The sequence below is a fragment of the Chiloscyllium punctatum genome, chromosome 46 (assembly GCF_047496795.1).
Source record: "Chiloscyllium punctatum isolate Juve2018m chromosome 46, sChiPun1.3, whole genome shotgun sequence".
Taxonomy (NCBI): Eukaryota; Metazoa; Chordata; class Chondrichthyes; order Orectolobiformes; family Hemiscylliidae; genus Chiloscyllium; species Chiloscyllium punctatum.
The window spans coordinates 2,290,980-2,309,010 of record NC_092784.1 but is presented as its reverse complement, the minus strand read 5'-3'; the positions used below and the strand labels follow the sequence as shown (position 1 = coordinate 2,309,010).

The following is an 18,031-nucleotide window of genomic DNA, read 5'->3' as shown; positions in this document are numbered from 1 at the left end:
ATCAGTCCTATATCTACCCCCCCTTAATTTAAAGCTATGCCCCCTTGTAATAGCTGACTCCATACGTGGAAAAAGGTTCTCACTGTCAACCCTATCTAACCCCCTAATCATCTTGTACACCTCTATCAAATCACCCCTAAACCTTCTTTTCTCCAATGAAAACAACCCCAAGTGCCTCAGCCTTTCCTCATAGGATTTTCCTACCATACCAGGCAACATCCTGGTAAACTTCCTCTGCACCCGTTCCAGTGCCTCCACATCCTTCCTATAGTATGGCGACCAAAACTGCACACAATATTCCAGATGCGGCCGCACCAGAGTCTTATACAACTGCATATCAAGTTTCAAGTTGTTGCCAGTTGATGCTGCTGAAGGAATCAGCTTTTTTTTCCAAGAATCTATCCTTCCCAGCCTTCCCAAAGTTGTCCTAAGGACTTGGTGTTTGGTCTCTTCGTTTTGGGCCATTTCCGGCGCTGATATTGCCTGTATTGATTAAACTTTTCTTCATCTTTTCCTCCTGTGTTCATATTTCTGGTCCGTGGATTACACTGTTTAAAGCCGCGGCAGGTTCGTAATTCCATAAGTAGTACATGTAACTGGTTCAAAACATCTCGATCTAACATATTCACTGCATTCATCAGCTGGTAAGGATCTGTGTTGAGGTCAAAGTATTCCAAGAAACCAGTGGCAAACTCACAGAACAGGAAGTTGTGGGTCTCATTGTAGGTCCTCAAACACCAGTAAGTGTTGTTATTCGCACTGGTACAAGCACAGAATGGCCCCAATGTCCAGTATGGGGGTGTCTGCCAGTGCTGGTTGTCATGTGTGAAACATGTGAGACCAGGCATACTGCATGTATCATTATTTCGCAGTCTCTTCAGCATTTTTCGCAGCTTCTTCCTTTTTCTCTCATCCTTAATCATCCAAGCATTTTCATTTTTATCCTGGTTTCCTTTCTTGAAGGGATGATTAGCTCCTTTGTGCTTGAGCTTTCCTTTCATTCCCTTATGTTTAGAGGGAAAACTCATCCTGGAACAGTCACATTCTTCAGGTCTTTTTTTCTTCAAGTGACCCCTGACCTCTCGTAAATTCTTTATTTTAGTTTGAAGTGTTTCAATCTCGTGATCAATGTGCAACTTATGATCCTTCCACGCTTGAAGTGATTTGTACAGATCTCTGTTACATTGAACAGTTTCATTGGCCAATATATAGCACTTATGTGTGACTTTAATTGAACTTGGCACAATTAGTTCATTGCTGTTTTCAGTGCCACTGCTTTCACCCATATTCTCCTCTTCCTCATCAGGCACATCATGGCGTTTAGTGACATTCTTTTGCACAACTGGATCAAATGCTTCATCCAGATCCAGGTCATAGACTTCTCCTTCAAATTCAACAGATACTGAACGGATTGACCTATTCCGTATGTAGCTTTGCTTAAATTTTTGCTTGGACAAAATGGTCTGTTTCTGTCGAGCTGCTGTATTAATTTTGGATCCATTTTCTTCACAATCACAATCTCCTCCATCACCGTTGTAATACTTGGACTGGAAGCGATTAGACCTCCTCTTCTCAGATGCTGCTGTGACAGCCATTCCTTTGCACTTATGAAGCCGAAGCTTTCCAGTGGAATCTTCCACACACTGCCATTTCTGGCCAAACTGCTCACAAGGTGTCTGGTATTCTGCCTTCTGGCAAAGATCTTTCACTCTTTCATGCTTCGGCAGAAAATTTTCCTCTTGGGTGTTCTTACTCTCATCCCTCTTGTCGAGCAGTGTACCTTTTTCCACAAGAAAAGAATCTCGCCATATTTTTGTTTTCTTGTTTGAGTTGAACCTGTTGACAGGTTTTTCAGTGTCTAGAAGCTTTAGAATGGATTTGCCATCCATGTCAGCTGGAATGTCCAGACCTGCAATGTCTAAAATTGTTGGAGCAAGGTCTATATTTAGAACAAGTTGAGGAATTATTGACCCTGGTTCCACATTGGGACCCCGCATGAAAAACGGCACTCTGATATCAATCTCATAGGGCATCGATTTTCCTTTGACTAGTCCAAACTGTCCAATGTGATAGCCATGGTCTGCTGTATAAATGATGTACGTATTGTCCACTTCTCCTGTTTCAACAAGCATGGTATAGAGCTTTTCCATTGATTCATCCACAGACATTAAAGTCTGCAGGCGCTTCCTCTGTAGCATGTTAGTGAATTCCATATGGATGGGTTTCATTGGGCCAGTATATTTCATGATCCAATGCTTGTCTGGATTGGGTGCATAATTATAGCTGGGGGTGATGTGCTGGGAAGCATTGGGGAAGAGGTTGGAAAACTGTGGAGCTGAGTCCTCAGGACCATGGGGTGCAGCATGACTTATCAACAGCATAACTGGTCTATGTGGATAAATCTTCTTGGATAATTTAAAATAGTTGATGCTGTCATTTGTCATCAAGTCTGTCAGGTAATCCTTTGAGTAGTCAAATCCATGCTTCTCCTTTACACCATTTCTATTGAGTGTGTAATTGTAAAACCGAGAATTCTTTACTAATCCAACCCACTCACGCCAACCAGGTGGAATGTAGCTGCCATTGTACTCATTCAGATACTTTCCAAAGAAAGCTGTCCTATAGCCAGTGCTGTTCAGATACACAGCAAATGTCCGCTGTTCATGTGTGGCCTGCCAGGAGGAAGATGAACAGTTCTCATTGTTCGTGTAGGTATTGTGGTTGTGGACATATTTCCCTGTCAGCATGGATGATCTTGAAGGGCAGCACATGGGTGTTGTCACAAATGCATTTGTGAAGTGTGCTCCTCCTTGCTCCATGATCTTCCTGGTCTTGTTCATTACTTCCAAAGATCAACTTGAGACTCAGTACAGGATTATGACTTTTCGGGATTCCAGTATTCCAATGCTCTACAGTTCCCAGAAATGAAAGATCAAGTCGTCTGTCGCAAATTTCTGGATTGTTGTTAAGTCTTTAATCACTTTGGTGTTGCAGGTTTCGACTGATTAATCTTCAGTACTTTCACCCTTGAGTGGGGAAGGAGGGGTCCTGGAACGGGTCACTTTGTTACAGCTTCATTGTTCAAGCGGCATAGAAAATGTATGTCCACAAGAACATTACATATGAAGTCTGATTCCAATGTCTGATACTCGGCCAAGTTGGTGGCTGTTCATCTCGAAATTGCGATACGTTTAATCACAAGTTATTTTTCAACGTAGTCGCTTCTCGCTGAAAGGGTTTTTAAACGCTCGCCAGCTCCTGCAGCCTTAACATGTGCAAAAACACATCTCTTCACACTTCCAATGGAGATAAAGTCGGTATTGCCAAAGTGCTGCCCTCGCCTGTCGTGAGTATAGAGGGCTTTCAGGACCGCTCGGCATCCTAGGTAGCTACACCCGCCATTAATTTCAGTTATTACAGAAGATTGATTCTGTTCATGAATAACGTTTTTTCTTTTTATTCCAACCTTTTGTTTTCCAAATAATCTTTGGTCAAACAGAATTGGCAGTGAGAAAAATATCTTAAAATGGGATGCATATATCAAATCTCTCAAATCGTCTACAACATATCATTGTCATTAAAGTACGAGATCTCTCAAATCATTTTGAAAATTCCCGTCCTGAGTTGATGATGGTGGATTTTGGAACCTCCTTTAACAGATGGATGTTTAGCACTCAAACCAAGGGATATATTTGTTTATTCTGAAAGTGTCTCAACATGTGTCTTTTGTCATCTCATTTTGCAGAGAAATAGAAGTAATGTGAACTGAAGTGTTTCTCTGATTCCAGTTCTGTGGTATGTTTTCAACTAAAAAGTCCAGCCGGAGAGTTTACATTGAAGGACAATGAAATTGGTTCAGAGGTGAATAATATTGAGCATTCATCTATAATCCAATACTGAACTTCCTTTGCTGTGGTTCATTGGTCAGCCCATGGGGTGATCCCTTTACTGTGGATCTTAATCCATGTCCATCCATTGCTCTGTTTAATCCCTGTCCTCCGTGACAATCTCTTTTGTATTATCCAACCTGCGTCACCTTTAATAATGTGGATTTTGACCCGATGTGATAGTTTATTGTTTTTCCTTCCAGTCATGTTCATATGAGGGTTTCATCACTGCATGTCCCTATGCTATGTGCTGTTAATTTATTCCACTCGTTTATGTGGCCTCCCTCACAAACATCAATCAGACTTTCCTATGCTACTGCTTGCTTTTATTCTTCATGCTCCCTCTTACACACTGTATTCACTTCCCTGTTCTTACCACCCCACTTCCCCTTCCCTGTCCTTAACAATCCACCTCCCTAACAACCTCTTTCATTTCTCTTTCATCCCTGAGAGACCCGAGTCCTTTCTTGTTCGAGATACTTCCTTGATGCATAATAGAACGTGGAACAGTGCAGCACAGGAACAGACCCAAGATGCTGTGTTGAACATGCTGATCAAAACCCTTTGTGCAGTTAGCCTGAAACCAAACGGTGTTAGCCTGACGGTAAGTCGGGAACATGCTGGACTGTATTATAAAGGATATGACAATAAATGATTACTGGACACTCATAAATAATGGGAGAAATATGTTTTTTTAGAAGCAGAATATTTTTAACTCTGTTGTATTCTGTATTTTGGTATGAGCATAAGTGGCAGAATAGATAAGGGTGTGGGAGGCTATTGGTGTTGGGAATATTTAAAATTTCAGAGGCATTTTGACAAGGAACAACAGGGGCTAAAGTATAGCGAGGGAGAGAAAAGAGCCCCTGAAAGGTCAATGAGGCCGTTTATGTGGAATCACAGTTGATGGTGGAGATCTGAAAAAAAGTGTTTGGATTTACTCTGGAGATTCCAGCACAAGGAGCGTGCTGTCAGCCCAAAGCCGCACTCACCCCATTCACATGGCCGCCTTCTGCCCCAAGTGTTGCAGTCTGTGGAAGGCCACGTCAGTCTGTACAGCCACCTACAGACTCCCCCTGAGCGTGGGAGATAGTCAGCCTCATCTGTGACCCATCACCAATGCGATGATGAGAGAGGAAAGTTGAATCACCTCACTGATATCCCAATGCCTTTGTTACAAATTCAAATAGATTACTTACCGTGTGGAAACAGACCCTTCGGCCCAACAACTCCACACCGACCCGCTGAAGCGCACCCAGCCAGACCCATACCCCTGCACCTAACAGTATGGACAATTTAGCATGGGCAATTCACCTAACCTGCATATTTTTGGACTGTGGGAGGAAAGCGGAGCAAACCCACGCAGACACGGGGAGAATGTGCAAACTCCGCAAAGTCAGTCGCCTCAGGCGGGAATTGAACCCAGGTCTATGGCGCTGCGAGGCAGCAGTACTAACAACTGTGGCACCGTGCGGCCCTGTTAATTCCCTGTTTATCCAGTGTCTTACAATGTAATGCTCTAAAGGAGCCTTAACTCTGCTCTTGCACTTCTGTGTTCTGACCCTTATTATCCAGAATTTTGTTTACGACTGATTGATAATCTAAGGCCACATATTTTCTTGATCATCCCATTGTTATCTCTAACGATGAGAGATCCCCTTCCTTCTTCCCATTCTGCCTGACTTTCTACAATGTTGTGTAGCTGTGAATATTAATGCCCCACCTTCTTGTTCACCCTGCGACCATGTCTCCCTGATGGTGGTTACATAGAAATCCCAAGTCACACGTGCATATCCCTTATTGCAAATACTTCTTTCATCCAAGTTTAAAAACAGTAATTTACTTTTTATCACATTTCCTGTCACAAATATATTTGCTGATGTACAATACTAGTTGAACTCACTTCCTTCCTGTTTCTTTCTGTTTGTCCTCAGCAAGGGTCCCCATGTTTCAATATTTTAACCTTTCCCCGTGGAATTAGGATTTCCTTTCAGCGGAGCCCTATACCTTCTCATGGGTGCCAGTTTAAAGCACTCTGCACAATCCTGGACATATGATTGACCATGGCACTGGTTCCACCACTGTACCATCCCAATAAAATAGCTGACTTCTCCCTTAGAACTGGTAGCAGTTCCCACTGCATCAGACCTACTTCTTCTGATATCATTGTTTGAGTCTGAAAACCTGCTAAATCTGCTGCACTCTGGTGATATCACTCAGTATTTCTCCATGTCGTATTCCTCACTGTGTGGGTCGAATTGCTGCCTCTGTCAACGCCTCTCACTCCTGCAGCTGATCTGAGCTAACAGAATTCTCCACTCCAGAGAGTTGCAGCAGCACAAGCCAGGGATGGCGACTGGGATTTTCCAGGTTTCTGTTGGACTCAGTGCTACTCGACATGAGTCATCCTCACTGCCTCAGTCTAATTTCCCATTCTGTCTGTTTCTCTGTTTCCTGTAAGTAATCAGGATATTCCTGACTTAGCCGAATTCCTAATTCTCGTCCATTACCACATTGAAGACAATTGGGCAGCCAGAAAGAGATGGAGAGTGAGATCTGGAGCCTTCAGTAAATCCTGCAGCCGGTAAGATCACTCACAGTAAACAGCACCAGGAGGAATTAGTGGCCTTCTGTATTCAGACGTGGAAGACAGGACATAGACACAGTTCTGGGCAAGGAACAACAACATTCTAGGCTTCATTCCCACAATCTGGTGAGAGTCCTGCTCTCACCTCTGCTGTACTGGTACTCACTGAGACAGCACAGAGGTCCCAGGCATCAAACCTGTCCCATGCTGATTAGTGATCTCTGTAATATCCTGCAGTCCCAATAATCCGCTCTCTGTTTGGAATCTCCTCTAATCCACACAATGCTCTTTGTCTCTGTCAGGTTCTCCAATCCCTACTACCCTAATCCCTACATTTTTTTCAGTAAATACTAAATTCCTTCATCCCTGTAAACACTGACAGTGCCATTTCTCCCGGTAAGCTCCTCCTACAAACACCACCCTCCATGTCAATGTATTTGTCTTTAACCTATTCTTCTTGCCCTATCTGTGCAAATTTCTCCAGCTCCTACAATCCTTCTGTAGCTGTGAAAAAATTGTATTCTCCTTATCCTTCTCCAATTCTTCCAACTTAATCTATGTAAACTTCACCTTCAACTTCCCCCCCAACCCCACCAACCCTCCCGACAATAGAACCTCTTTCAGTTTGTGCGATCATCCCCACCTGTGTAACTGTCTCCAACCCAGCAAACTGGCATTGTCCATTGTTTTCCTGTCTACGTCGCTTCCAGAGCCTAGAAGTCCGCTTACATATTTAAACGTCTTCAGCCACACAGTCTTCCATATCTCTGTTAGTATATACAATACTCTTCTCCATGAAACACCCTGAAACTCCCAGACCGGTGAGCCTGACTTCGGTGGTGGGTAAGTTGTTGGAGAGAATTCTGAGGGATAGGTTGTACATGTATTTGGAAAGGCAAGGACTAATTCAGGATAGTCAACATGGCTTTGTGCGTGGGAAATCATGAATCACAAACTTGATTGAGTTTTTTGAGGAAGTAAAAAAGAGGACTGTCGAGGGCAGAGCAGTACAAGTGATCCATATGGACTTCAGTAAGGTGTTCGACAAGGTTCCCCATGGGAGACTGATAAGCAAGGTTAGATCTCATGGAATACAGGGAGAATTAGCCACTGAATACAGAGCTTGCTCAAAGGTATAGGACAGAGGATGGTGGTGGAGGGTTGTTTTTCAGACTGGTCGCCTATGACCAGTTGAACGCCACATGGATCGGTGCTGGGTCCTCAACCTTTTTGTCATTTACATAAATGATTTGGATGCAAACATCAGAAGTACAGTTAGTAATTTTGTAGATGATACCAATATTGGAGATGTAGTGGACGGTGAAGAAGGTTACCTCAGATTACAACTGTCCTTTTCCATCGCTATTTTCAAACTAATAGAACTGTGGTCACTTTGGCAAAAGGTTTTCCCACCAACACCTCAGACCCTTTCCCTACTTTGTTTCCCAAGGGGAGGTCAGGTTTTGCCCCTCTCCCTATTCAGGACATTTACATATTGATTGGGAGTTTTCTGGAGTGCAAGTACCAAATTCCTCCCTTGCAAACACTGAACACTGGCAGTCCCAGTCTATGTTTGGTAAGTTTAAAAACCTCAACCATAACATGCCTATTATTTTGATTGATATTTGAGATCTCCTGACATATTTGTTCCTCAGTCAGCCACGGCTTATTTGGGGGTCGTAGGACAATCGTATCAAAGTGATGACCCATTCTTATTTCTCAGTTCCACGAGAATAGCTTCGCACAGCGATCCCACAGGAATATCCTCTCTAAACCCCAATACCACACGTCCTCTCTGGCCTCCCCTTCCAAGCTTCCTGTAGCATCTCTACCTTAAAACATTGAGCTGCAATTCCTGTCCCTCCCTCACCTACGTTTCTGCAATAGCTATAGTATCCCAGTCCCATGTTCCAACCCATGCCCTGAGTTCATCTGTCAGGCCTCTTTCATTGAAATAAATGCAGTTTAATCATCAGTTTCTCCAGATTCCCTGCAATGTTCTTGCCTGCCTTGTCTGTTGAATGTTCTCTCTCTTTAACTTGTGCACTGGCCTCAATCTTCTTTCTGGCCTTACGGCTGTTTAAGGTCCAACACCCTGCCAGGTTAGTTTATATCCTCTCAAGCAATTCGCCCCACCAGTGTATGGGGCCCCCTCACGCTGCCAGTTCATGTGCCTTTCCTACCCTGTCTCCCCATGTTGACACCTTCAGGGATCTTGGCACATGTCTACTATGATCCCTTTGTTACTCAGTACTCGGCCAGTATCGAACATTCATTATGTCTGTCCTTCTCTTATCATACCCCCCACAGGGTATGACCTTACTATGAAATAATCTGATCGTCATTAGACTGTATCGAAAGACCATCCCCCCTCACTGTGAACAACACCGTCACCTTTCATGTCATCTGCAAACCGACTAATGATACCTTATGCTTTCACATTGAACTTATTATTCCACAGAAGAATCAACAATTCCTGCACAGTTCCCCATGGTACACCCGCTAGTGAAAGGATTTCAAATACGAAGAAGTTTTTCCCCCACTATTGTATCCAATTTACCCATTTGCTTTGAATCCCATGGGCTCTTCCCTTTTGGACCAGCCTTCCATGTGCGACCTTGTAGAAGGCCTTATTCTGGTTCATGTAAACCACATCATCTGCATTCCCTCCTCAATATTTTGAGAGACAAAATCAAAAAACGCAACTGAATTCTGAGGCGGTATCTTCCTCTACCAAATCCGTGATGACGAAGCCGAGTTGACCCTTGTGTTTGCAAGTTTTGATTCATCCTCAGAATATTTTCCAATAATTTCCCTCCTCCTGCTGTCAGACTCTCTGCTCTGTAATTATCTGGCCTATTCCTGTTGCTCTTATTGAACAAAAGAACCACATCAGTGATCCTCCAGTCATTCATCACTTCTTCTGTAGCCAGAAAAGTATCAAATATATCCACCAGGGCCACAGCAATCTCCTCCCTTACTTCCCATAGCAGCCTGGGATACGTTTCATTGGAAACTGGGGGTTTATTCACATTTATGCTTGTGAAAGCATTTAATACCCCCTCCTTATTGGTCGACACATGTTCGAGAACGTCACCATCCTCAACTGAAATTCTTGTCTACAATGCCTTTCTCCTGTGTGAATAAGGACGGGAGGCATTTATTGAAGACCTCACCGACTTCCTCTGTCTCCATGTACAGATTGTTCCTTTGGTTTCTAACAGGTGCAACCCTCTAACTATACTGATCAAATACCTTGTGGCCTTTCCTTAAAAGTATCTGCCAAGGATATTTCATGTCCATTCTTTGACTCTCAATTTGAAGGACCACCTTGCACTTTCTATACATTTGAAGGGCTTCACCTATTTTCATCGCAGTGTACGTTCTTTATCCTGCTCACGATAGCTCTTGATCAGTATTCCCTGGAGTTACTGCCTTTTACATTCACTCATCGGGGAACACACCGGCCCTGAATTCTCACTGTACCACTTTAACATACTTCCTTTTTCCGAATATGAGCCCAACTGCAAATAGCTCCTCCGAGTCTGTTTGCCAGGTGCTGTATCATGATCGTGATAATGTCCAGTGACAGTGATATTTTAACAATTAGGGGGCTTCTCCAAATTTGGCCTCTGCACATCTGCACTATCCTTATCTCTTTCCAAAATGACTTTGAAACTTAGTGTTATGCCCAGTATCCCTAAAACACGACAAAAATCATTATGTGTGTCATCTTGTCCAGCACATCCAATCCTTTCTAACCTACCCTCCAGCCTCTCCAGCACGTGATATCACTGTAACCTTCTGCAGTCCCCACAGCACTCCTCCATCCTTTCATACAGCACCTCATTACCTCTTACCATTCAGAAATTACGGATGCATAGTACACAGGGAAACCTATCTCTCTGGATACATATGGTTCCCTTTGGGCCCAGTGCAATGGGATTGTTTTTATTTAATCGTGGGATGTGGGTGTATCTGGCTGGTCAGCATTTGTGGCTCAGCCCTCGCTGCCCTTGAGCCGAGTAGCTTGCTTGGCCATTTCAGAGGGCAATTGAGAGCCAAATCCTTTGCTGTGGGTAAGTCGTGCAGATCTCTTGAGGATGGGCAGATGTCCTTCTCTGAAGAACAAGTGTCTTTTTGATGAACAAAGGTTATTTTGGACATCAGCAATGGTTTCATGCTTACTCATGGATTGTTAATTGCAATTTTTAAAAGTTATTGATTTAAAATTGCACCATTTCAGATGGTGGGATTCAAATCTGACTTCCTTGAACATTGGCTGAGGTTTTGGATACAATAATACCACTCGGCCATCACTTCACCTGTTCACAGGTTACTCACCCCGGACAAGTTATACCAGTGCACCATGAAGCTAAACCCATTCTTCATATACAACGTTTTGATCCTCACACCTTCCTGCACTCTGGTGATATCACTCAGTCTCTCTCCATGTGATATCCCTCACTGTGCATGTCTAATTGCTGCCTCTGTCAATGCCTCTCGCTCTTGCAGCTACTCCAGATCCTGAGCCAACAAAATTATCCACTCCAGAGCAGCACAGGCCAGGGATGGAGACCGGGATTTTCCAGCTCTCTGTGGGACTCAGTGCCATTCTCCATGTGTAACCCTCACTACATCAGTCTAATTTCCCATTCTGTCTATTCCTCTGTCTCCTTTAGGTTCTTAGGTATTTCCTGACTCAGTGGACTTCCCAGCTGCTGGATGTGTCGACCATCACCACGTTGAGGATAGTTGGTCAACTAGAGAGACAAAGGGTAGGGAGATCTGGGTCTTTCAGTAAATCCTGCAGTGAGGTAAGATCACTCACAGTGAACAGAGCAGAGAGCAGTGAGAGAGCTCCAAACATCGGCTAACAAGACATGACACAGATACCGTGTTGGAGGGGGAGCATAGTACATGGTTTTCTAAACCTTTATGAGGTCACCCCTCAGCCACCTACACCCAGTGGAAATGCGAAAGACAATGACACAAATATCCCTGCTCAATCCCCTGCCACTACATTGTCACAATATTCTGGGATACACTTGTTTAGGACCTAGGGCTTTCTCTACCTTTGTGTTCTAAGACCTCTTCTGTAATAGGGACTCTTTACAAGCCATCACTGTTTGTTTCCCTTCGTGTGCTAGACATTGTACACAGTACGTTCTGACGTGAAATGGTCATTTAGAATCTCGCCCAGCCCCTGTGATTCTACACTTGAATGGCCATATTTTTCCATTTTCTGCCCCTAGTTAATCTTCTGTTATTAATGTACTCGTAGACTCTCTTTGGGTTTTCCTCAGCCTGATCTGCCAGAGCTTTCTATTGTCTCCTTTGGGACCTCCTAATTTCCCTTATAAGTGAATTACTCCTTTCGCAATGTTCCTCAATGGATTCCCTTAATCCAGCTGGCTATATGTGACACGTGCCCCCTTTTCTTGACCAGAGCCTTAATAACCCCAAGTCATCCAGTGTTTGCTACTTGTGATCGGCATTGTCATTCAGACTAATAGTAATATGCTGGCCCTGAACTCTCATTTAATCTCTCTTTAGAAAGCTCTTTTGAAATCCCACCAGCCTGACGTCCTTTACCTGCGAATACCCTCAACAATCAATTGTTAAAACCTCTGGACTGCAGGGAGATTTGCCAGTGTTATGCAGGTGGATTTAAACTAGTTTGACAGGGGGTTTGGACTCTGAATAAGAGTGGTACCATCGACCAGTCAAGGGAAAAATCCATCAGCCATGAAGAGCAAGTTTCCTATCCAGAATATCCCGGGGCACTGTCAAGTAAGGGAAAAGACTTCTGGTTTAAAGTGCATTCATTTCAATGCACGAGGCCTGACTGGTAAGGCAGACGAGCTCAGATCATGGACTGACTCTGGGGATTGGGATATTACAGCCTTAACAGAAACATGGCTGAGAGTAGGGCTAGACTGGCAGCTCAGTGTTCCACTATACAGAAGCTACAGGCGGGACAGAGGGGCAGGTAAGTGAGGAGGGGGAGCTGCACTTTTGATAATGGAGGATATAACAACTGTGCTTAGAGAGGATACTCTTTCGGCGTGATCAACTGAGGTCATATGGTGAAAAGTTAGAAACAGAAAGGGTTATGGTCAGTCTGCTGGGACGGTGTTCTCGACCCCCAAATGGCCAGCGGGTACTAAAGGGGCCTATGTGTAGAGAGATTGCAGGTACCAATAGAAATAATAGAGCAGTATTGGTAGGAGATTTTAACTTCCCCTTTCTTGACTGGGCCATCCGGAGTGTAAAAGACCCGTATGGGGTGGAGTTTGTCAAATGTGTCCAAGGAAGTTTCATATATCAATATGGAGAGGGCCCCACTCAACTCAGACAGGTGCAACACTGGACCTCCCCTCAGAAACCGAGGTCAGGCAAGTGACTGAATAGTCAGTCGGAGAGCTCTTTGGGTCCAGTGAACACAACTGTCTTAATTTTAACAAAGTTATGGAAAAAGATCAGACAGTTCCACAGACTAATGTCTTTACCTGGAGCAGGGACAGGTTTGGGGCCATTGGGCAGGGTCGAGCAGATGTCGATTGGGTGAGTTAAAAATCACACAACACCAGCTTATACTCCAACAGGTTTATTTCAAAGCACTAGCTTTCGAAGTGCAGGTGATGATTATAAAATATGAAAACTAAACTAAATGTATTTGGTATTACATTCCATGACACTGCTATCCTTTTGTTATACATTTGTGCCTTATGATTGGGCTCCACAACCACCTAATGAAGGAACAGCGCTCTGAAAACTAGTGCCTCCAAATAAACCTATTGGACTGTAAGCTGGTGTAGTGTGATTTTTAACATTGTACACCCCCGTGCAACTACAGGCTCCACCATATCATGCTCCCATCAACTGGGTGAGTGTTTGAAGGAAAAAGGAATGATTGACAAATGGGAGGCTTTTAAAGGTGTGATCTCAAGAATCCAGGGCCAATGTGTCTCTGTTCGAGTGAAGTGAAAAGCTGGCAGGTTTAGCGACCCCTGGCTCATGAGGAATACTGAGGCTCTGTTCAAGAAAAAGAAAATAGCATACATTGTCTTCAATGTTTCCATATCTATGTAACCTCTTCCAGTCCTAAAGACACAATCACTCGCTGGAGACTCAACAATCCTTTCAGGTGCCTGCAGCATTCCCGATCTGCAGAACCCACTGAAAGCCTGTGATTCTCCCAATCCAGTTCCGACAAGACTCATTATCTGTGTGACATCCTCCTGTCGCCAGCACTCAACCTAAGTTCCTCCTGTATCTCCATGCATTTACTCATCTCCATAACATTCTCCAGCTCTCACACCCCTATCTATAGAAACGTCACCCTCCCCTACAACCCTTCCCACTTTGACCAAAATGGAGGAGGTTACTAATGCTCTCTTATCTGTGAAACTGTCCAACCATAATTACTACGTTTCTGGAAAATCTGTCAGACTCCACACTCTCCAAGTCTAAATAATCTGAAGAAGTAAACCTTCCTATATCTATAAACATCTTCAGTCACGACTACCCTGCATATCTCTGTTTGGTCCTCCAGTCAATACAATCCACATTATCTCTGTCATCTGTTCCATTCACTGCACGCTGGGGTAAAAACGCTTCATGTTATCCACCTTGTGTGTACATCCCGTGATTCTGTAGACCTCAATCCGATCCCCAGTCAACCTTTGTCTTTCTAATGAAATTAATCTGAATCTATTCAAACTTTCTTCATCGTTAGCCCCTTCCATGCCAGACAACATCCTGGTGAACATCTTCTGCACTCTCTCCAAAGCATCCACATCCTTTTGGTAAAAGTGGTGATCAGAACTGCATGCAAGATTCCAAATGTTGTCGAACCAAAGTCCAATACAACTGTAACATGACCTGCCAACTCTTTTACTCAATATCCCATCCAGTGAAGGAAAGCATGCTGTATGCCACCTTGATCACTTTACTGAACTGCGTTGTCACCTTCAAGGAACATGAATACCCAGATCTCTCTGTACGTCAGATTTCCCCATGAATTTTCCATTTAGTTTGCTCTTGAATTGGTTCTTCTGAAATGCATCACCTCGCATTTGCCCGGATTGAACTCCCCATCTGCCATTTCTCTGCCCATCTCTCCAATCGATCTATACCCTGCCGTATTCTCTGATTCACGTCACTATCTGCTACTCCACCAATCTTAGTAATCAGGTAACCGATACTTTCCTCCAAATCATTTATGTATATCACAAACAACAGTGGACGCAGCACGGATCCTGGTGGAACACCACAGGGCACAGATCTTCAATTACTTTAAAATTATGCCACATCGTTATAGACATTTTCACAATGTGAACATTCTCGGGCTATCCACTCTATGTATGCCTCTCATCATCTTGTACATCTCCATCTAGTCAGTTCTCATCCTTTTTCATTCCAATGAGAAAAATCCTGGCTTCCCCAACATTTCTTCATTTGACCTACCTTCCAATCCAGAAAACCTGTGCGCCCTCTTCTGCGCCCTTTTCAAAGCTTCAACATCTTTCCTATAATGAGGCGAATAGAACATAACAATATTCCAAGAATGGACTAACCAAGGCTATATGGAGCTGCAGCCTCACGTCACAGGTCTTAACACAATCCCCTTGCAAATGAATGCTAAGACGTCACACGCCTTCTTACCACCCCTTTCAACAGTGCTGGCATCTTTGAAGGATCTGTGGACGTGGACCCCAAGATTCTTCTGTTCCTCCACACCACCAAGAATCTTGCCTTTAACCCAATAGCGGTTATCAGCAGACACCTTCAATCTTAAACCCTCCCTGTTTTGGTACCTTCCTCCAGTCCCCACAAAACCCATAAACTGTGAAACGTCTTCCCGTCCCTATAATCCTCCTTAGCTCCATAACCTCCTTTATTGGCGTGAATCCTCAAAATTACCGAAGCCAATTTTAGCGACTTCAACATTTCTAATAACTGTAAAATCCTCCAATCCTGATATCCCTCCCTAACTCTAACCTCCACCATCCTCTAGTACCTTTGGGGAACATTGCATAGGAAGGAAGAGTTTTAGATTCCGGGTCATGTTACGAGGTAGGAAAGGCTGAAGAACCTGGAGGGTTGTACAAATGTAGGAAGTGATAGGGATCCTGAAGCAGATTAGAGGGAGCGAGATTCATAGACGCTGCAGGATGGGACCGGGAATGGGTTGTGGAACCTGAAGGATATTTTAGTCTGAATGACTGATTTATTTTTGATTAGACTATTGGACCGATCTTGATGACCTAATTTTGGAGATGTTTACCAGAATAGCTGTGCACAGCTTCAGATTGCCAGGCTGGGAGATGTGAGTTCAGATGTGAATCTATTTGCCCATTCTGACTATGTACCTGATACCGACCTGGTGCTGCCCTGGTGGAAAGCACTCTCCGTGCATCTAGTGACCTCCACATCTACAGGACTGACCAGAGCTCGCCTCATCAAAGCCTTCATTTAGAGTGTAATTAAGAAGGTAATCAGGAAGTTAAAAAGGGGACATGAATTTGCTTTGACAAATAGGGTAAAGGAGAATCCAAAGGGTTTTTATAAATACATAAAGGACAAGAGGGTAAGGAGGGAGAAATAGGGCCTCTCAAAGATCAGCAAGGCAGAATTTGTGTACAGCCGGAGGAGATGGGGGCGATACTAACCTAGTGTTTTGCATCATGTTTACAGTGGCAAAGGAAATGGAAGGTATAGAATGTGGGGAAATAGATGGTGACAACTTGAAAATGTTCATGTTATAAAGGAGGAGGTGCTGGATGTCTTGAAACACATAAAAGTGGATAGATCCCCAGGAACTGATCAGGTGTACCTTGGAAATCTGTGGGAAGCTAGGGAAGTGTTTGATGGGCGCCTTGCTGAGAAATTTGTATAATCGATCATTACAGGTGAGGTGCTTGAATTTTGGAGTTTGGCTAACGTGGTGCCACCATTTAAGAAAGGTGGTAAGGAAAAGCTATGGAACTATAGAGCAGTGAGCCTGAAATCAGTAGTAGGTAAATTGTTGAAGGGAATCCTGCGATTTAGGATTTGCACGTATTTGGAAAGGCAAGGAGTGACTAGGGATAGTCAGCTTGGCTTTGTGTGTTGGAAATCATGTCTCAAGAAATTGATTACGATTTTTGAAGAAGTAACAAAAAGAATTGATGAGGGCCAATCATTGGATGTGATCTATATGGACTTCAGTGAGGTGCTTGAAATGGTTCCTAATGGGAGATTGGTTAGCAAGGTTAGATCTCATGGAATACAGGAAGAACTAACCGTGGCAGATGGTTGCTTTTCACACTGGAGGCCGATGGTGTGCCACAAGGATTGGGGTTGGGTCCACTACTTTTCGTCATTATATAAATCATTGGACATGAACGTAGTAGGTGCAGTTAATAAGTTTTCAGATTGCACCAAAATTTGAGATATAGTGGACATTGAAGAAGGTTACCGCAGATTACAAAGGGATCTTGATCAAATGGGCAAATGGGTTGAGGAGTGACAGATGGAGTTAAATTTAGATGTGTGAGGTGCTGCATTTTGGGAAAGCACATCTGAGCAGGACTTATACATTTAATGGGGAGGTTCTAGGGAGTGTTGATGAACAAAGAGATGTTGGAGTTGATAGCTCCTTGAAGGTAGAGTCGCAGGTAAGTGGATAGTGAAGAAGGTATTTGGTATGCTTTCCTTCATTGGTCAGATCATGAGTACAGGAGTTTAGAGGTCATGTTGCAGCTGTGCAGGACAATGGTTATGCCATTTTTGGAATATTGCGTGCAATTCTGGCATTTTTACTATTGGAAAGATGTTGTGAAACTTGAAAGTGTTCAGAAAAGATTTACAAGGATGCTGCCATGGCTAGACTATTTGAGCTATCAGGAGAGGCTGAAACGACTGGGACTGTTTTCCCTGGAGCGTCAGAGGCTGAGGGGTGACATTCGTGAGGTATATCATATCATGAAGGGTATGGATAGGGTAAACAGACAAGGTCTTCTCCATGGGATGGTGGTGACCAGACCTAGAGGGCATAGGTTTAGGGTGAGAGATGAAAGATTTAAAAGGGACCTCATGGGAAAGCTTTTCCCGCAGAGTGTGGAGTATGTATGGAATGTACTGCCAGAGGAAGTGGTGGAGGCTGGTACAATCGCAACATTCAAAAGACGTCTGTATTAGTATATGAATAAAAATAGTTTAGTTGGATATGTGTCCAGTGCTGGCAGATGGGACGAGATTAGGATAGGATATCTGGGTGGCATGTATGAGTTGGACCGAAGGGTCCGTTTATGTGCTGTACGTCTCTGGGTCTCTCTGGCTCAAAATGGTTCCACTGTTCATTTATAGCCTGCCATTTCAGTCTGTTTACCCTGTTTACTTTGGTCAGTTCTCTCTCAAAATTGTGTAATTGGCTTTTTTACTGATGCTCGGGTGTGCTTTATGGTCATTTTAAAATGTCATAATCTCGTTGAATTCCGGTGTAAATTCTTGGAGGATCTTAGTGCAATATTTCTCATTCACTCAGCTTCATCACACATTGGTCGATCTG

General features: G+C 43.7%; 1 protein-coding gene across 1 annotated transcript; it reads right to left on the bottom strand.

Annotated features, from left to right (window-relative positions):
- Window positions 1–341: 341 nt before the first annotated feature.
- LOC140467933 (extracellular sulfatase Sulf-2-like) lies at window positions 342–3,112 on the bottom strand. Its single transcript, XM_072563998.1, has one exon. It carries the CDS (start codon window positions 2,838–2,840, stop codon window positions 399–401), a length of 2,442 nt encoding a protein of 813 aa, XP_072420099.1. The 5' UTR covers window positions 2,841–3,112; the 3' UTR covers window positions 342–398.
- Between the last annotated feature and the right edge of the window lie 14,919 nt (window positions 3,113–18,031).

Bases quoted from the DNA above. Each gene is read 5' to 3' on its own strand.
- LOC140467933 (XM_072563998.1), bottom strand. From the start codon at position 2,840: ATGAACAAGACCAGGAAGATCATGGAGCAAGGAGGAGCACACTTCACA.